At 39.6% G+C, this 21,407-nt stretch overlaps 1 protein-coding gene across 1 annotated transcript; it reads left to right on the plus strand.

Moving 5' to 3' along the window:
- The first annotated feature begins 1,960 nt into the window (after window positions 1–1,960).
- Window positions 1,961–20,633, plus strand: LOC148870152 (ABC transporter B family member 20-like). Its single transcript, XM_088967890.1, has 11 exons — window positions 1,961–2,910; window positions 7,777–7,831; window positions 7,943–8,118; window positions 8,261–8,461; window positions 11,592–11,851; window positions 11,945–12,255; window positions 12,387–12,610; window positions 12,710–13,050; window positions 13,236–14,029; window positions 14,150–14,391; window positions 18,909–20,633. Exons 1-11 carry the CDS (start codon window positions 2,539–2,541, stop codon window positions 20,136–20,138), a joined length of 4,206 nt encoding a protein of 1,401 aa, XP_088824016.1. The 5' UTR covers window positions 1,961–2,538; the 3' UTR covers window positions 20,139–20,633.
- The last annotated feature ends 774 nt before the right edge of the window (window positions 20,634–21,407 follow it).

Below are 21,407 nucleotides of genomic sequence, written 5' to 3' on the forward strand. Positions count from 1 at the left end.
AAAACATTTATTGTTGAAAGCTTTTAAGTTACTTTCATATTGATAAGCTCTGTACTAACGAGTTTTGGCTATGCTGATGGACAAAATTAGATATTGATGATGTTTTTAAGGCTCAATTTGTTTGGCAGGAAGACATCAGAAGAGAATATTTTCCAGGATTTCCATTAAATCTGGTTTGACTTTGGCTAAGTCCTTAGAGTGAAGAAGAACCTGAAAACAAAACCCAAACAGGGAAATTATTTACCAAAATGCGGAAACGAGTATAACTAGAAATTAGGGTTGTGACACTTTGCCCCAAATTCCTCCATTATGACGGAGGTGTAGCACGAGTTTTGTTGAAAAAAAAGTGCCAATAAAGAATTTCCTTTTTTTTCACCCTTTAAATTTTATAGTACATACATTATACATAGAATAGAACTCAGGGGTGGGGACAGCACAAGTTTGAAAACAAACAGATGGATGTTATTATGAAGCAGCCCAAGGTGTCAATCACATGATGCCCAACTGTTCCATTCAGACTAAAGTGAGAATCTTTCACAAATCATAATATTTCTGAAGCTATCAAATGCTTTATGATAAGCATTCGGAGATGTCTGTTTCTCTCCATTGAAAAAAAAAGTCCAACTAGATCATCGATTATGCCGTTGGAAGACCGGAGTATCTAAAGGCTCCGGTCACCCAACTTAAGTAATTTCAAGGGAAAATAACGATTAGCTTGGACTGATCTGATGGAGTAATAGTCTTAATTGACCGTCCCCCTCATGACCTGATTTGAATCGTGGCTTATTAGAGTCAATGGATTATAATAAAGTTTTTAAAATCGAACCAGGAAACCAAAACAGGTTTTAGGGTGAAATGAAACCAATTATGAATTACCTAGCCGGTTCCCAGTTTTTCGGTCCGGTCCTTTTTAAAAACCATGATTTAGTATAATAAAAAAAAGGTCCCGTCCGTTGTTATAAATCTACCACCACTCCCCCAAAAAAAGGTCCCCAACCAACTTTAACCAAGCCCCTTCAACCAACACGGCCAACAGCTTAAAGTATTAAAGTATATGCAGCAAGTTAGCAACCAATTATAAAGTGACGAGGATGAAAGAGAGAACTTCCAAAAAAACAGAAACCCACCATATACCAATAGTTCCCCCTGACCCACTATGTATATCCCTTGTGTATGGATGATATATATCACACGTCATTAAATTTCATGGGTCCCACGGCCAACATAATTATTCTCATCTGATGGTTGTCAGAGTCTGTTTGGTCCCATTGAATCATATCTTCTGTCGAGCTTGAACATTCCGGGCTTATAAACAGCTTTAAAGATACCCATCTCGTCCTTTTATTACTATTCTTTTCCAAACCATGACCACCATCAAAATGAAAAACCACCCCCACATCAGGGTGTTTAGGTGAAGATATTTGAAATTTTAAATTATTGTAGGTCTGAATTTGAGTGGAGTGCAGTATACTTTATCCCAATGAAAAATGCACCCATCATACTGTGCGTGATAATGTCTGTACTCATACTTTTTTTCTCAAAATGCCCCTCTCCTATCCTTTCTCGTGCTCGCTGCCCGGTGCCTGCCCTGCCCCACATCGATTTTCATTGTAAAGTTATTGTAGGCCACCCTCAAAAAATTTCGTTGGTTGACCCATTCCTCCCCATAAATAATACACCATTTCTCCTTTCTTTCGATTTCACAGGATATCCTTCACTTTTCAAGTTATGTCTCTCTTATCCCTTACATTATTCGCTCACACGGCAGTTGGAATTTCATTCCATCTCTGGTCAACGAGGATATAAACTACTGCCCCTCTCAACTCTTCAAGTCTCTCAGAGTCTCAATACAGAATTTCTTCTTCCTCGTTGATAGCAAACGCTTTCGGTCATTCAGTGTGAATATTAAAGCTCCATTTCGTAGAACAATTAAAACCAACAAATAATTAAAGTAATCAACAAACAAACACGAATTCGTGTGAAAGAAAGGAGAGAGGAGAGAGACAGAGAGAAACAGAAGGAACAGAGAAGATGGACTGGCAAAAAAGGTAAACTGTAATGATGTCTGCGAATGAGTCATGGATAGTCTCCGAAAAAAAGGAACGCCTTCCTCTTTGCTTTTAACGCCGGCGGTGGCAAGTGACGAAGAAAGTAAAAGAGCGATGACCGGGAAAGAAAATTTGCCGGCATAACAACCGTTTACTCGCGAGTACATAAAAAGAACAGAAAAGAAAAAGGCGGAGTTTAGGAAGAAACTGAAGTTCCGTATGCGAGAGTCCTCTTCCTTTATTTCTTCTATCCATCGTGTTTGACCGACTAGGCGATTCGTGACGGATTCTTGGCCCGGATTTAATCATTACTCAATGAAGAAAAGAAGTTAGAAAACCCTAGAGTGGCACTGCGAGCGTTGGTTTTGTCTTTTATCATTTTATTTCCAAATTTAGCCCTAGATCCGCTCAATGTTGTCTGTTTTTCAGGCTTCAAGCGTTTTAGGTGTTTGATGAATTAGGGTTTAGGGTTTACGAGGTTGTGGAAAAGATGATGATATCAAGAGGTCTTTTTGGGTGGTCTCCCCCGCATATACAGCCGTTAACGCCGGTTTCGGAGGTGTCGGAGCCGCCGGAGTCGCCGTCCCCGTACTTGGATTCGAACACTGAAGCTGTGCCTGTGGAAGATGAAGTTGGAATTGAGGAGCCCGAGGAAATCGAGCCACCGCCAGCAGCTGTTCCTTTCTCAAGGTTATTTGCTTGTGCGGATAGGTTCGATTGGGTTCTGATGGTTGTTGGATCATTGGCTGCTGCTGCTCATGGGACAGCACTTGTGGTTTACTTGCATTTCTTCGGCAAGGTTATTCAGTTGCTGAGCTTGGAAGAGAGTCCCAAGGAGGTGCTGTTTCATAAGTTCACACAGGTCGGTCTTATAACCTCCATTTTGTTTCTCATTTGTTCTGCTAAAATACCATTTTCTTTTTTTCTGTGGGTATAATTTGGACCATATCTTAACTTTTTTGCAGCCCACCTGCTTAGAGTATACGCATGCTTTTTGATAGAAATGTTAAAATTGTCGCGAATGCTTTGAATTTCTTTTTGGAGCATAGGCTTCAGTTGTGTGCTTTTGGTGTTTGGAGTTGCAATTACTGTTCTATTACTTGGATCAGGAAAACGAGTTTGCTCGTTCACCTTAGAATTGTTATATGAGAACTTTAGAGGATTGATTTGGGTTTTCTCCAATATGAAATCTATTGTTTGATCCTTGAGGTTGATGCCCTTTTTATTAACGTGGTAATGCTTTTTTTTTTTCGGTCAACAACAGTGAATATCATTGACAATAAGAGGTCAAACCATACAGCACTACTCTCAAAATAACTTAAAAGAGTAGGACTTAGCTTGCAAAATGCTAGTGATCTCTTCCCGTTGCTGGGACGAGAGTTTCTAGTTACCTTGAGCTATGGTGCCAGGGGGCACGGCTGATGGAGGTCAAGAGATAGTCAGAGAGCAAATGTAGAGTAAAACAATGATAACTCAATATAACATTTTTTGATAATTGAAAGATAATTTCATTAATCAAAGAAGATAAGCTGTTACATGCTTCCCTTGGAGAGGCGCGAGGTGCGGCCTCTCCTGAACATTACACGATGATAACTCAATATTTCATTAAGAGAAATGAAATTACATTCATAGAAGACACTTGGGGTTGCTATAACAGATTCTGAAAAAGGGAATCACAGCAATGATTGCCAGTGGTTTTACAATCATGGATGAGCTGTTTCATAATGGTTGGGTGGTGCATGGCCCTACTGACGTGGTGGCCTTTTCTTGCAAGGTTATATAACTACCGTGAAAGATGGATATGTGTCCTTCATTCTCTGAGTGCTGTATCTTCCCATTCCCCTTGGAATCTGCCTCTTCCTCAAGGCTTGCATTCGGGAAATGCTTAACCAGATCTTCCCACTTCTCCCAAGTGGTGTCAGTTGGTGGGGTACCTTCCATTGAATCAACAATTCAGTGGTCACCCGGTTACCTTGTTTTTAGTGATCCATCGGCTCAATATCGCCTTTGGGTATGGATGGATGGTCCCTTCAGCTGTTAGGGTAGGTAAGGTGGGACTAGAGTAGCAGTGTTCCCCAACCTTTGCCTTAAGTCAAGATGCATGAAACAGGTGTAGTTAATGCCCATTAGGTAGTTGTACGTGATAGAATGGAGCTGACAGCTTCTATGAATGGTGAGGAGTGAACAAAGTTTGCCTGTAAGGTTGGAGATGGAGATAGACTTCATCACCCACTTGGAACTCCTATTTTATTCTCTGTTTGTCTTCATTGCGTTTCATACACTCCTTAGCCATTGCCAGATTGGATTTCAACTTTTTCTTATGACGGCTTCATGTTCCTTCAGTTCATCCTCGATTGCTTGGACCTTGGCAATTGGCATCCCCAAGATGTAAGATAGAAGTGTGGAAGGTGGGACCTTCTATACAGCTTTGAATGGATCATCGTGGCCACAAACTGGTAGGTGGTATTATATCACCATTTTTCTAGTGGGAACCGTTTGCTCCAAGAATGGGGTTTCATACTAGTGAAGCACCAGGGGTATGTTATGGGAGTTTGGTTCAGTACTTCTGTCTGGTCATTTGGTCTAGGATGGTATGTCAAACTCATGCTTAGTTGTGTCTACTGGAGGCAAAACAACTCTCACCAAAATTGATTGGCGAATACAGAATCTCAATCACTGGTAAGGGTGGTTGGCATCTTGTGGAGCTGAAAAATATCACCCATGAAGCTTGAGCAACATCTATGATGGTATAAGGATGACTCAAGGCCTGGAAATGGCCATACTTTGAGTGCCTATCAACCAATACAAGGATTGAAGACCTTCGATTAGAGGCGGGTAATCCATCGATGGAATACATGGAAATTTCTCACTAGACCTGATTAGGAGTTTGCAAGGGTTGCAGCAGGCCTGAAGTGCGATATTTTCCACTTTATTACATTGGCATACTTCACATTCTTTAATCCAATTCCAATGTTGACCTTCTCATACCCCTTCCAACAGCAAACTGTCTGGATCCTATGCATGGTGTTAATATTATAAAGAATGGCCTTCTAAAGGTGATGAGTGTAGCTCGTCAAATATCTTTTGCTGATAAACTGAATTTGGACCCAGAACAATCTGCCCCTTTAGCCGCAATAGTCCATTGTTACAAGTTTGAACTGAGTCTGTCTCTATCTGGCTTGTAGCTATTATCTTCTATAAGGAAGGGTTGTTAGCTGTCTCAGTTCACACCCCTTGTACCCATGTTAGAATCGGGCTAGAGAGGGCCATGAACTCGGATTCACCTCTTTGAGATAGGGCATCTCTGACAACGTTCTCCCTTTCTCTTTTGTATTTTACTTCAAAGTCATACCCCAACAATTTGCCGAGTAGTTTCTGTTGGATGGGAGTATTAATCTTCTGCTATAACACAAAACCTAGGCTACGGTAGTCTGTGAGGTGCTTGGTGCAAGATGATACCATAAAAAATCTGCTTTTTGTTGTGTCTAGCTGCATTGGATAAATGCTTTACAATTAATAATCTGTTAAAGAGAGGTTATACAGTGAACACTCAGGAATACAGTTTATGCAATAGTTGTAGGGAATAAAAAAACCACCTATTTCTTCACTGCAGTTTTGTTGGACTCATGGAGGCTATTATGAATTGCTCGTGATGCCCTATGGGTTCACGAACACACCAACCACCTTCCAGTCCTTGATGAACAGTCTCTTCAAAGAATATTTGCACAAAGTTTCTTTTAGTTTTCTTCTTCAACATCTTAATTTACATTCAGAATTTCCATGACCATGCTAAGCAACTGAAGACAGTACTCAAAACCTACAAGAGCACAAAACTCTAAGCAAATAAGACCAAATGTATTTTTGCAGTCCATAGAATTCAGTACTTGGGAAATATTTTTCAAAGGAGTGAGGTTTCACTGTTATTGATAAAAAAAAAAGGAAGGAGTGAGGTTGATCCTGACAATATACATAACATGATCAGTTGGCCTCAACCCCTGCCAGTCTCATCTCTAAGAGGCTTCCATGGGTTGACGGGTTACTACAGGAAATTTGTGAAAGATTATGACATAGCTCAGCCACTCACCTAACTCCTTAAGAAGGGAAGTTGGGGATGGGATGAATAAGCAGAGATGGCATTTCAATGTTTGAAGAAGGCTATGACAGAGGCCCCTACCTTGGGCCAGCCAGACTTCCACAAGCCCTTCATCATCAAGGATGATGCAGATAATATTGGAACTGGGGTCATAAAATCATAGGAGGGTAAGCCTTTAGCTTTCTATAGTTGAGCTCTACAAGAGCACCACAAGCTCTCTCCACCTACAACAAGGAGCTCCTTGCCATAGTCTCAGCATTCAGCAAGTGAAGATCACACCTCATTGGTGGAAAATTCCAAAATTTGATGGAATTATAACTTCTGTGGATGTGGGACATTGTAAACTTGATAATTGCTAAGCAGAAAGAAGAGATGGAAAGAGACACCAACATTACCATTGTTTTTGTAAAAAGGTAAAGTGAAATTTTATTAAAAAGAAGTCAAATGGTATAACAAACAGGAAAGGTTGCCGACTACTAGGCAGGCCCACCAATAGAAACTTCGAATATTCCACAACAAATGGTACACCCGATTTTGCGAATCACAACCTTAATCAGATCCTCCACGTCTTGATTTTTGGGAAAACACTCTTCTATTTCTTTTAGACCAAGTAGTCCAGATGATAGCTTCGGGGAAGTTGGCAAATAACTTTTCCTTTGGCACTGTCCCTATGTATGTTCCTTCCCACATTGAAGTCCACTGGTCACTGCTTCAGTGTACGACCAGCCGCGTGTCTCGCCCCTCTATATCCTTGGCTTATATATTTCTGTCCCTGTTATTTCACCTTTTTCTCTCCCCAGAGATTGTTTTTCAGTGTAACTTTTTCTCATTTTCAGCGTAACTTCTTTTCTCCTTAATAAACCATTTATAGTGTACAAACAGACAAAAAGTAATTTAGAAATTGATAAACAATTACATAAGTGTAAAACATAAAAACCTACAAAAAAAAACTAATGAAAAAAGACATTTAAAATAGATGCACACCTGGGATGAGGTGCAATGGAACTAGGCACATGCCTTTTGAAATGGGTTGCACCTTGGTTTAAGTTAGGTGCATAAAATGTGCCTTGCCTGTATGCTTTAAAATATTTAGTATTATCACTTGAAATGTGGGGCAAGGAGTAGATTATCCTATTTTGCCCTCAAATGGAATATGGTTTGCTAGTGTGGTCAAGCGGGTGTCATACCTTAAGATTGTTGGTCCTTTGCCTTGCATAACTTTTTTGATGGTATGAGTGTTCTTTGGCTTTTTAAGGGATTTCACCAGCTAATAGGAAACGACCATTCTAGCAAGTGAAATTTTTATATTATCTATTTCTTGTTTTCTCTCTAGGCCCTTAAAAAGTTCTGTTGTGCTTGATTTAAGGTTAGGGTGAGACATATGGTTGGTGACCTCTGTTATATCAACATGTATATCGAGATAATTCTCTCTCACAGCTGGTGGACTCAGAGCTAAATGCCTTACCTTTGATAAAAAATGAGAACAATTACTTAGGTTGGAGGTGGTGCTGAGTTTTGAGGCTTATTTGTTCTTCTATTTATTGCAAGACCTTTCTGACCAAATTTGAACTCGTGTACTAGAAGTTGCAGATGTGAATATATCTGTACTTAACATTTCTCTTGTTCATTCTACAGAATGCTCTGTACATTGTTTATATTGCTGCTGCTGTTTTTGCTGCTGGTTGGATTGGTAAGATCAAATGTAATCATTATCACTTTTTGTTGTGACACTTGCATTTCCTTTTAGTCTTCTATAGGAGACATCCTTAAGCATGTGATATTAATTCTATTTGTATGATAGAGGTCTCTTGCTGGATTCTTACTGGCGAAAGGCAGACTGCAGTCATCAGGTCAAAGTATGTCCAAGTATTACTCAACCAGGACATGAGTTTCTTTGACACATATGGAAACAATGGGGATATTGTGAGCCAAGTATTGAGTGATGTACTGCTCATTCAATCTGCTCTTAGTGAGAAGGTATTGTGATACTTAAAATGTTGCCTCTGCCATTGAAGGGTTACTATTTCACCTAAAAAACGAGAATTTATTTTCCTTAGTTCCATGCAAATATCTAGTCACATTGGATATATCTCTAATTAATGGATATCTGGTTTGACAGGTTGGAAATTACATTCATAACATGGCTACTTTTTTCAGTGGTCTTGTCATTGGATTGGCCAATTGTTGGCAGATTGCACTCATTACGCTAGCTACTGGTCCATTTATTGTTGCTGCAGGAGGAATATCTAACATATTTCTTCACAGGCTTGCTGAAAACATTCAAGATGCATATGCTGAGGCAGCAAGCATTGCTGAACAGGTCAATTTTCTTTTTATACTTTATTTACTTCTTATTATTAGTTTTCAAAGCTTCTGAGCCTGAAATTAGATGAGTTTTAACCTTGTAAATTTTCTTTTATTTGTTAGATTTTTTTTTTGTGGTTTAATTATAATCTTTTGGATGGTTATGCTAAAATAGTTAAAAGTTATACAAGAATGATTTGCCATATATAACTGTGATTTTTGCAGTAGTTATTTTGTCTTTAAGGCTGTGTTTGGTTGAAGTACAAATTTATTTACACTGATGCAAAACTATGGTAGTGCAAATGATTTGAGTGCAAATTCTGATTTATTTTTGTTTCAAATTCTACCTTGTTTTGTTTGGTTGCAGTACAAATGAAGTAAAATAAGACGGGAAGTGGAATAAAGTAAAAATCAAAACAAGGTTAAACCAGAATTTGCATTCTTTTCATTTGCACTCAAATGCATTTGTACTAGTACGGATAAATTTGCACTACAACCAAACACAGCCTAATGAATAAAATGGGGTGAAAATTTGGTTTTGTCCCCTATTTTCATTTTTTTGGTGTTCTTCATTGAGGGGTTGCATTAAGTGCAGGTCATTATACACTTTTTTAAGGGACTACACAACAGGTCATTTTTTTTGGATAAATAGCTGAAATTTTATTAAAAAATTAAAGAGGAGCACTTACAATCGAGCAAGGGGAACCCTCCCCAAGAATACAACTTATATTAAAATATTGCCTAAAAAATATTAGCTCTTCCCACCCTTCGTTTTGAAAGTGCATCTGCAGAGGAGTTTGCACCTTAATCCACTGAAGCTTAATTTCCATGTCATGAGTTAGCCTTTTATACATCTTTTTCTCATTTGAAAACTTTCAGAATCCATTCTCTTCCTTTTAAAGCCAGCCAATGACCAACATTGAGTCACCTACAATACAGCCAATCAGTATTTACTATTTAGAACAAATTTTTACAAAGTTAACCTTCTCATTAGGGTTGGATGTCACCTGCACTCCCTCTATTTTGAAGAACAGCTCTTATTTTTTTTGGTAATAAATGAAAATAAAATTTATTAATAGAAGAAGGTACAACTGAGGGTGAGGAGAGATCACCGGAACTACAAAACATTACAAAAGGTAGGAAACCAAAAAAGAAAATGGCACAACAATAGCCAAGAAAGAACAATGCTTCTAAACCAACTCAAGAATATTCCAAAAACTAGCACCAAGATCTTCTTTTGAAACCCCCTCAAACTCTGGCAGAATAAGAACCCAATCCATGATCCTTTTACCGCAAAGAAGAGTGACATGGTCCCTTGATCGAAATTCATCTTCAAAGATTCTCATATTTCTTTCTTCCTAAACACCCCAACAAACAACAAAAGGAATGCAGCTCCAAACAATCTTATACTTTGATATTTCCCCTCACAGCTGGCCACCTAGAGAATAACTCTTCTGTGGTGCAAGAGTCACTCCAACTAGCCTTGAAGAGTCCAAAGAAGAAGCCCCTGATGAATTTAGAGTAGGGGCACTCAATAAACAAATAATATACATTCTCCTCTGTATTCTCACATAAGTAACACTTGCTAGCCCAGTGGAAACCTCTGCTTTGAATATGATTTAAGGTCAGAATACTATCCAACGCCACTAGCCAAGAAAAAGGCTTCCACCCTTGGTGGAATAGGGTTCCCCAAACCCCTTTTAATTCTGAACTTTCTCCATTATTCCTTGACAGAGCTTTGTAGAAGGATTTGACCAAAAACAGTTCATTTCAAGATTCTTTCCACCACCTTGAATCCTTCCTTTCCACTTGTGCTTTGGCCGACTGTAGCTTTGCAAGTAGTTCTTCTGCACATTCCCGAATTTCCCAGTCAAAAAGAGTTCTAAATCTTGGGCACTGCACTGCTCTACCTTGAATGATCTCAAAATTCTTCGTGACAAAGCTGTTCTTCTTATCCAACTTATACAATCATGGGCAAAGGTCACACAATTTTCCAAAACCTAGCCAATCATCTTCCCAGAATTTAACTGTTGAGCCATCTCCAACTTTGAATGACATGAAGTCGAGGAAAGCCGACTGGAAGCACATAATGCCCTTCCAAACACTCATTCGATAATGCCTTCACTTCTCTGGAATCCCACCCAAACCCGATCACCCCATATTTGCATACCACCACCCTCCTCCAAAGAGCCTTCTTCTCAAAATCAAATCTCTATAGCCATTTCCCCAGAAGAGCTTTATTGAAATTCTTCAATTTTTTCTATTGAATTTATCACAGAAGTTGGGGTGATTAATTATGAGAGGGTAGTACACTGGTAGATTAGACAGAACACTCTTAATAAGAGTTATTCCCCCCCACAAGTGAAAGATACCTCTCTTTCTTGATACATGACAGTGAGCTTCAATTTTCGGTTTTCAGTATAGGAATTTCTTTTAATATGGGTAAGAATTAGCTTGAATTATTTTATGCTGATCTTCATTTGCTGGAAACTTGCATCATCATCTTCTTCTTCTTCTATGGCTTATCCCAACTATATGGGGTTGGCTACATGAATCCTGTTTCACCATTCTGTTCTGTTTAGTTCCATAATTATTGTTAAATTATGACGCTTTGTCATTTCTTACTACTTCAACCTGTGCCCCCTTTTTGTCTGCCCCTAGCCCTTCTAGCCCTTTCATCTTGCAGTAGATTGCTCCTTCTTACAGGTGCTGTAGATGGTCTTCTGTGGATGTGACCAAACCATCTTAATCTACTTTTTCCCATTTCATCACCTATTGGATCTACTCTTGGGTTCCTTCGAATGAATGACTTCATTTCTGACCCTATCCTTTTTAATTTTTCCATTCATCCATCTCAGCAATCCTTTGAATGAATGACTTCATTTCCGACCCTATACTTTCTGATTTTTCCATTCATCCGTCTCAGCATATGCATTTCTGCCACTCATTTTTTGGACACGTTTTTTGGCTGCCCAACTTTCTGCTCCATACAATACAACATTTCTTTGTGTTTTTTTTTTTTTAAGAAAAGGTAAAGCATTTTTCCTTTTAACCTGAGTGATTGCTGGAAACTTGGATAAGATGTGATTTAATGATTTGACTGTTAAGTGGCTATTATTGTGAACATAACTTTGTTAATTATGCAGGCAGTCTCCTACATTAGGACCTTATATGCATTTACAAATGAGCCATTGGCAAAGCATTCTTATGCAAATTCACTTCAAGCAACACTGAGATATGGAATATTGATAAGTCTTGTTCAAGGCCTTGGACTTGGATTTACATATGGACTTGCAATATGTTCGTGTGCTTTGCAGCTTTGGGTTGGAAGGCTGTTAGTTACACATAGAAAAGCCCATGGTGGTGAAATTATTATAGCTCTCTTTGCTGTAATTTTGAGTGGCCTGTAAGCATCTCGTTCTCATGCCCTTCCATGCTATCATTTTGATGCTTTTCTTTTGTATGATTTATCTTATCTGGGTTCTCTTGCCTTTTGTAGTGGATTGAACCAAGCAGCAACAAACTTCTACTCATTTGAGCAAGGGCGTATTGCAGCTTATAGGCTTTATGAGATGATAAGCCGCTCAACCTCTTCTGTCAATCAGGATGGAAATACCTTACTTTCTGTGCAAGGAAACATAGAATTCCGGAATGTGTATTTTAGTTACCTTTCTCGTCCTGAAATACCTATTTTAAGTGGGTTTTACCTCACTGTACCTGCTAGAAAAACTGTAGCTCTTGTTGGAAGGAATGGTTCAGGGAAAAGCAGTATAATTCCTCTCATGGAGAGGTTTTATGATCCTACATTAGGTATTTTTGACCATCAATTTTTTTTTTTTTTTTTTACCATTGCCTGTCAATCTTCTTTACCTTTTCTTTTTTTCTTTTTACTGGAACCCCTAGTGATTTCTTCTGAAGAATCTGTTTCTTTTGTTTGGCAGGAGAAGTCCTTCTGGATGGAGTGAATATTAAAAGCCTGAAGCTCGAATGGTTAAGAAGTCAAATAGGACTTGTCACCCAAGAACCTGCCTTGCTAAGTCTGAGCATTAGAGATAACATTGCTTATGGACGATCAAGTGCAACCATTGATCAAATTGAAGAAGCTGCTAAAATAGCACATGCACATGCATTTATCAGTTCACTTGAGAAAGGATATGAAACACAGGTAGAACTGTAGAAGACATGGAATATCAACTTTAGGCATTAAGTTATCATGAATAGTTTATTAACCATTTCTTTGTTCTTACAATTTTATACATTCTAGGTGGGTAGGGCTGGTTTACCATTAACAGAAGAGCAGAAGATAAAGCTTTCCATTGCCAGGGCAGTTCTTTCAAATCCATCTATTCTTCTACTTGATGAGGTTACTGGTGGCCTTGATTTTGAAGCAGAAAGGGCTGTTCAGGAGGCTCTAGATATTCTCTTGCTGGGGCGATCAACCATTATGATAGCTCGAAGGCTTGGTCTTATAAGGAATGCTGACTATATAGCTGTAATGGAGGAAGGCCAACTTGTTGAAATGGGTACACATGATGAATTAATAAATCTGGATGGGTTATATGCAGAGCTTCTTAGATGTGAAGAAGCAGCAAAGCTTCCTAAGAGGTAATAAAACTTGTGCTTTTGCTCAACATGGTGAGACATTTTATGTGGTTTTGTGGCATATTAGCTTTAGAGCTCAATGAAACATTCAAATAGAGGCTTTATATCTTACTTCCAAATAGTTTTCGTGAGAAAGGACATCTTTTATTGATGGTTTCTGTGTTTTTTTTTTTTTTGGTTTTTGGCAGGACACCAATAAGGAACTACAAGGAAACCACAACTTTACAAATTGAAAAGGACTTGACAGCAAATCACAGCTTCCAAGAATCATCTTCTCCCAAGATGGTCAAATCACATTCTCTTCAGAGAGTACATGGACTCCATGCATTCCGGCCCTCAGATGGCACTATTAATTCACAAGGATCACCAAAGGTTCAGAGCCCACCATCAGAGCAAATGGGGGAAAATGGGGTGCCCTTGGAGACAGAAGATAAGGCACCATCCATAAAAAGGCAGGATAGTTTTGAAATGAGATTACCAGAGCTGCCCAAAATTGATGTTCATAGTGCACATCGACAGACATCAAATGCTTCAGACCCTGAATCACCCATTTCACCATTATTGACATCTGATCCAAAGAATGAGCGTTCTCACTCAAAGACTTTCAGTCGTCCCCTTAGTCAATTTGATAATGTTTATTTGAAGCACAAGGAATCAAAGGACATGCAACATCAGAAACCTCCATCCTTCTGGAGGCTTGCAGAGCTCAGTTTTGCAGAATGGCTTTATGCTGTTCTGGGGAGCACCGGTGCTGCTATCTTTGGTTCTTTTAATCCACTTCTTGCATATGTTATTGCACTAATAGTGGAAGCATATTATAGAGTGGATGAAGGTCATCACCTACATCATGAAGTGGACAAATGGTGCTTGATCATTGCATGCATGGGTGTTGTAACAGTGGTTGCGAATTTTTTGCAGCATTTCTATTTTGGTATAATGGGGGAGAAAATGACTGAAAGGGTTAGGAGAATGATGTTCTCAGGTAAATAATATGTTCAAAATTCTTTAAGCATGTTCATCAGGCTTGAAGTGTTAATCTTCTTGTGCTTCTTTCATGATGTGGAAATTCATTGTGGGCTAACCCAAGCTTATTGCTCTGCAGCAATGCTGCGCAATGAAGTGGGGTGGTTTGATGATGAGGAGAACAATGCTGACACATTATCCATGAGATTGGCAAATGATGCTACGTTTGTACGTGCTGCTTTCAGCAATCGACTTTCTATTTTTATACAGGATACTACAGCTGTTGTTGTGGCTGTTCTTATTGGTATGCTGCTACAATGGCGATTAGCACTTGTGGCTTTGGCAACTCTACCAATACTAACTGTCTCTGCTATTGCGCAGGTTAGTGCTTACCCTGGATAGCATATTTTCATACCCATAGATAGCAAGGGTGCATATTATACATGTATTGTATACATCATCATCATCATCCATGCCTTATCCCAACTATATGCGGTTGGTTACATGAATCCTGTTTCGCCAATCCATTCTATTTAAAGCCATATCCATTGTTAAATTATTAGTGCTTAAATCATTTCTTACTACTATCCATGTCCTTTTTGGTTTAGCCCAAGCTCTTGTAGCCTCATCAATGTGTAACAAATCACTTCTTCTAACTGGCGTAGTTGGTGTGGTCTTCCATATACATGCCCAAACCATCTTAGTATACTCTCTCATTTTATCACCACTGAAGTTGTTCCTAGGTTCCTACAAATATTTTTTTTTGATAAATAATTTCATTTCTAATCCTATCTTTTCTAATTTTCCACTCATCCATCTTAGCATTAGCATTTCTGCCACATTCATTTTTTGGACATGTTTCTTGACTGCCCAACACTGCTCCATGCAACATAGGTGGCCTACAACTGTTTTATAGAATTTTCCTTTTAATCTAAGTGGTATTTGCCTATTACATAAAAGTCCAGCTGCAACGCTCCATTTTTTCCCATCCTACTCTAATTCTTTGGGTGACATCCTCCTTAATCTCTCCCTTGTTATGAACTATTGAACGAAGCTGCTGGGAATGGCCACATTGAGTTATCTCTTGGTTTCCTATCCTAAGTGTATCTTGATTTACACTCCTATTATTACTAAACTTACATGTCATATACTCCATTTTAGTCCTACTTATTTTGAAACCTCTTGTTTCTAAGCCATTTGTCCATAAGGTTAATTTTTCATTTAATCCTCATTAGTTTCATCAATTAAAACAATGTCATCCACAAACAACATGCACCGTGGAACTTCCTCTTGATTGCGTTTAGTCAATTCATCTACAATCAGTGCAAATGGATAAGGGCTAAGTGCTGAACCTTGGCGAAGACCCATAGTGTTTAACCTTGTTGAAGATCCATAATGCTAAGCCTTACTAATGAAAGTGTTGATGAGATGAAGAGATCTAAGAGGAAGGGTTTGGTTTGTAAGCTGGACTTAGAAAAGGCCTATGATTTGGTTGACTAGAGCTTTTTGTTGAAGGTTATGAAAAAATTTGGTTTTGGTAATAGATGGTGTAAATGGATCTTAGGATGTGTTAGGACTTGTCATTTCTCGATTTTGGTGAATGGTATTGTGGTGGATCATTTTTTAGCCATTAGGGGAATAAGGCAAGGGGATCTTCTCTCCCCATTCTTGTTTACTTTGATAGCTGATATGTTTGGGAGATTGATCTCTAGAGCTGATGCCAAAATTTTGATAAAGGGATTAGAGTTGATAGAGGGGAGATTCCTATCACCCACCTACAGTTTGTGGATGATACAATTCTTTTTTGTGATGGGGCTGACCCTAGGTGGGCGCATAACTTGAATCTGATTGTTCTCATATTTGAAAAAATGTCAAATTTGATTTATCAAAAAAAAAAAAAGAAAAAATGTCGAATTTGATGGTTAATTGGGACAAAAGTTGTTTGTGGGTGTTAACGTGGGGGAGAGAGAAGTTGAAGGGAGAGGAGAATTCTTGGAGTTCAAGGTTGCTCAATGGCCGTTGAACTATTTGGGTTACCTTTGAGGGGTAATCCTAGGAGTAGTAATTTTTGGAATCCGGTAATTGAGCTAGCAGATTGGCTTCTTGAAAGAAAAATTATCTGTCTTTTGGGGGAAGGATTGTTCTAATCAGGTCTGCCAACTTGCCAGTGTATTTTCTGTTAGCTTTTAGAATTCTATAAGGGGTTAGCAAAAAACTAGAAAAACTTATGAGGAATTTGTTGTAGGAGCCAAGGAAGGAAAAGAGGGACCATAGAGTAAGTTGGGTCATGGTTAGAAGAAGTAAGAAGTAATACAACATTGCTTGGTAAATGGCTTTGGAGATTGGCAATTGACGAGGGTAAGTTGTGGGTAAAGGTTATCACCAGTATTCATGGGCTTGCGACTAATGGTTGGGATACTAGGGTTGCTACTGGGACTTCAAGAGCTTCTCCTTGGAAGTCTATCCATGCTATTCTTTCTTCTTGCAATTGGGGCTTCAGCATCTCTTCTCCCTTCTTCTCCCTTCAAACTCCTCAAAGGCCCTTCTAGCAAATTCCTCACCCCCCCCCTAGAAAAACAAGACCAGACTTCTATCAATTGTGACCTCTCTTTCCACTGTTTTCTGAAGAGATACACATCCTGAAACGCCATCCTTATCGTCGTTACTTTGTCGCAACAAATTCACACTAGGATCAGGCCCATCATCATTCACTTTGTTGTCTTGTTGCTCCATCCCCAAATGGGAACCGACGGTTGAATCTACATTGTTGACCCCCTCTGATCAATTCCAGTTGTCACATTACCTCTTGCACCTTTTCTCTTATAAACCCATTTATAGTTTTTGTAGGGCCTGCGCTAGCCAGACACTTTAGCCTAGAAAAAATTTTTGTCACATGCACATTATAGTTTCTTGATCTACGCATTTTCATACAAATATCCCATTAGACGTCTCCTTAAATTTACTTCTTCAACCCAAGTCAACACCCAACCTTCCAACCTTCACCTCCTTAAAACAAAAATACTCATCAACATGACTCTCATCCATACCACCAACATTTCCTTTGACCACTATAGCCCTCTGTCCTCCAATCTCGTTCTCGTCCTCAAATTTAGCACCAGCATTGGAACATCCTTTCCCATCTTCTTCCTCCCCCTCTTCCAACCTCACAGATCCCGTAGAGACAGCCTCCTCAGAGATCAACAAAGCTGGAATTTTGGGATCATACCCGATTTCTTGAAATGCTGCATCTACAACCCAAGGCTCAGAAGAGACGCAAATCTCCGTAGGATCGCAAATAGCCTGAGAATAGTAACTAACATCGCCATCCATAGATGGAGCCTGTTGGTCAACAAGTTTGGTCCCTGATCCTCCAACAATCCTCTTCTTACCACTCTTATCATACTCGTCAATCACCCAGACCCACCTCTCCTCCTTTCTGTTTATAACCTCAGATGATACACACCATCCAAACATCCCACACCTTTTAAATTTTGGTCATTTAGAACCTAAAAACGTTCTCTTGTCCACTTTACCTTTCCTAAACTGATTAGTCTTCCTGTTGTCAACAAAACCATTGATCAAAGTCTGAACCACACTCAAATCTCCATTGGGCTAGAAGAAGACTTAAGTCTGGGGATCTTCATCTTCGCTGCTCCTAAATCAGCTAAATTGAGCTCTAGAAGAACACCCCCCAGAGCTTGAACAATTCTTTCAATGGAAATTTTCTTCCACAAAGTGAAAGGTAAGCTGATCAACTTTATCTCAAAAGCTCCAGCTTCTCCCTCCTCATTGCAAGAGAGCGACTGAGTTTCTAATAAAACCACCAGTTCAGTCTCCACCGCTAGAAGTTTACCGTCTTCAACCCTGTATCCAGAATAGCTCATCTGTCATCAAAAGCAAACACTGAAACTCCAGAGAATACTTGGAGTTTCCCCATTATAGCCTCTGCAATTGCCTTCTAGGAAAGCCCAATATGCCATCCTCCACCCATACCCTTCCACTTAGGCGATTAAATGCAAGCTCACAGAGAAAAGGATCTCTACTACAACTGTGAAGAAATGCATGAACCAGCAGAGAATGATAAGAGATTTGGCCCGACTCTGCTGATAAAAAAAAGGATTTGGCCTGACTCAGGAGCCTAGGAATGGGTCCAAATTGTAGAGACCCCTGATATTTCTCTCCAGGTTTTCACAGGCTTGACAACCCGGCAGACCATGAAGGTATCAGGCTACTTAGGAGGTCACCACGTGTCCATCTTCATTGACAGTAGTAGTTCCCTCAATTTCATTACATGCGTATTAGTGAAATAAATATGTTGATCAGTTTCTCCTTTAATGAATTTTCTTTTTCATTATTGAAATAAAAAACAAGGTTCAAACAATTTAGACAATTAAACATAAAAAACATCATATTTCACAGCACATGCTCCTTAGATATATGTATATGTACATGTATAATGGTTTTCTGGTCAGTGGTCACAATGTTTAGTGACTACTGACTAGTAGTCTAGTGGTAAGAAATGATTTAAGCGCCAATAATTTAACAATGGATATGGTAAAAAAAAGGCTTGGATGATGATGATGATGATGATAAATCTTCCATGTGGCAACTAAGCTTGGAGCTCAAGGTGGGTCTCTATATTATTCTCCCCACCCTTGAATGTGACCCAGCCTAGAATTGGAGTGGATTGGTTTTGGGGTTGGTGCGACAAATGCCAAAGAGGTAATCATGAGACTTGTTTCTCATGATTTCTTTACTGAGCTGCATACTGTTTAGTGGGAAGGTTCTATTTATGGTGTTACACTTTCTTCTATCCTGGTTCAAGTTGATAAAAAGCACCGTGTTTATGCAAACTTGTCCTCTGTTCCAAATTCTGAAGTGACTTTGTGCTTTTGCAGAAATTGTGGCTTGCTGGGTTCTCTAGAGGCATACAGGAGATGCACAGGAAGGCCTCCTTGGTCCTTGAAGATGCAGTTAGAAATATATACACTGTTGTTGCATTCTGTGCAGGTAACAAGGTGATGGAACTCTACAGATTTCAGCTGAGGAAAATATTTAAGCAGAGTTTCCTCCATGGAATGGCCATTGGTTTTGCCTTTGGTTTTTCACAGTTTTTGCTTTTTGCTTGTAATGCTCTCCTTCTATGGTATACTGCAATCTCTGTTAGAAATGGCTATTTGAATCTGCCAACAGCTCTCAAAGAGTACATGGTCTTCTCTTTCGCAACCTTTGCACTGGTGGAGCCATTTGGCCTGGCTCCATATATACTCAAGCGGCGCAACTCTCTGACTTCAGTATTTGAAATCATAGATCGTGTGCCTAAGATTGACCCAGACGATAATTCAGGACTGAGACCCCCTAATGTATATGGAAGCATTGAACTGAAACTTGTTGATTTCTGTTATCCAACTCGTCCGGAGGTGATGGTACTGAGCAATTTTAGTCTCAAAGTGAATGGAGGACAAACCGTGGCCATTGTGGGAGTTTCAGGTTCTGGAAAGAGCACTATAATTTCCCTAATGGAGAGATTCTATGATCCAGTTGCTGGCCAAGTTTTACTGGATGGTCGAGATTTGAAGCTGTTTAATCTGAGATGGTTGAGGAACCACCTAGGTCTTGTTCAGCAGGAACCCATAATCTTCTCAACCACTATACGGGAGAATATCATATATGCAAGGCACAATGCAACTGAGGCTGAGATGAAAGAGGCAGCAAGAATAGCTAATGCTCACCACTTCATCAGCAGTTTGCCCCATGGTTACGACACGCATGTGGGCATGAGAGGTGTGGATCTTACACCAGGACAGAAGCAGAGAATTGCCATTGCCCGGGTAGTGCTGAAGAATGCTCCAATCTTGTTATTAGATGAGGCCAGCTCTTCTATTGAATCCGAGTCAAGCCGAGTAGTGCAGGAAGCTCTAGATACACTGATAATGGGGAACAAGACGACCATTCTTATTGCCCACAGAGCAGCAATGATGAGGCATGTAGATAACATTGTAGTTCTGAATGGTGGGCAAATCGTGGAGCAAGGGACACATGATACACTGGTTGCCAAGAATGGATTATATGTCCGGTTGATGCAGCCGCACTTTGGGAAGGGTTTGCGGCAGCATCGGTTTATGTAGGCAGGGTTTTGTTTATTGATGTACTTTATGGTTGCTTCATCAGTAAAGTTCTCATTCAACCCAATTCTAATACCGGAGATGTCCAGACTTGCCAGGTTCATGGAATGATCTGTTGGTGGACCTCTACAACACTGCAACATGGGTGAAGAGAGAGGGTAGGGTTTTAACAATTCTTATTCGGGTTGGGTTGAAGCATAATTAACATTGCTCTAAGTTAGGATTGAAGACTGGGACTTGGCGATTACGGAGATGGAAGGAGAACGCTTGAGGTGTCGGGGTCGAGTTGTGGTGCATATTCTTTTGGAGGCACTCGCCTTTGGTGCGCAATGGTGCTTCCTTGGTATATTAATTTGTTAATTAATCAAAAGAGGGTTGTAATATCTTGTAATCTAATCCGGGTGTTAATTGAGAACGCTGTAATTCATTATTTTGACCCTCTCATTTGATGGGTGGCCATGGGTTTAATTCATGGAAACAGCTTCTAAGCCTTGTGCACTGGGTTGTCTTTTTTTTTTTCTTGGATCTCCTCTTCCTACGCACTTTTTTCATTAGGGAATAGGGATCTCGTGATGATCTGGACCCTCATAAGAGAGACTGAATACTATACAGGGGTGAAGGTATTCATTAGTTGGATATGCAATCAAGGTGACGGGATTCCCTCCTGCAAACAAAAACCTCAGCACATACCCTACGTCTACGGCTGATATTCTCAATGTGCGGCTAGATGCTATGCCCAGAGTATTTGTTATTACAAAACATGCTATTTTATTTTTCCACTGATCAGTTGATATCAATAGAAGTCAAAATTATCCGTAGCAAATCAAGCGCCATGAGTCCTTGTTATTTCCTCAGTCATGTTGTCCTTGCGTCCTTCAAACGCCATGAGTCCTTGCATGCTACATGTCTAGTTTGATAACACTGGAGAGGCTGAATTGAATGACGTTGCCTCGTCTTTTTGTGAATAAGTTATCAAGGAAATCGTGAGTTCCTCAATGGATGAAGTTGGAGTTTAGTTGTTATTAAGGAGATTATTACTTATCTACTGGAGACAAGCTTGTTAGACTTTCAGTTACTCCGGCCGTTATCAACTGGACTCGTACTCTTGGGTATCAATTCTTAGAAAGTTACAGTCCTTGGACAGCTGGACAGCTGGACAGCCTCCTTCATGGTTCTTAGCTAAGCTTCTAAGCTTTTATTTCTGCTCATACCTCTTGCATCCATCAAGGTTTACGTGTTGCTATATATATCCGCTGATACAGGCTTTTAAGT

The sequence above is a fragment of the Nelumbo lutea genome, chromosome 2, assembly GCF_056320005.1.
Source record: "Nelumbo lutea isolate HS-2025 chromosome 2, American lotus-T2T, whole genome shotgun sequence".
In the NCBI taxonomy this organism is placed as follows: domain Eukaryota; kingdom Viridiplantae; phylum Streptophyta; class Magnoliopsida; order Proteales; family Nelumbonaceae; genus Nelumbo; species Nelumbo lutea.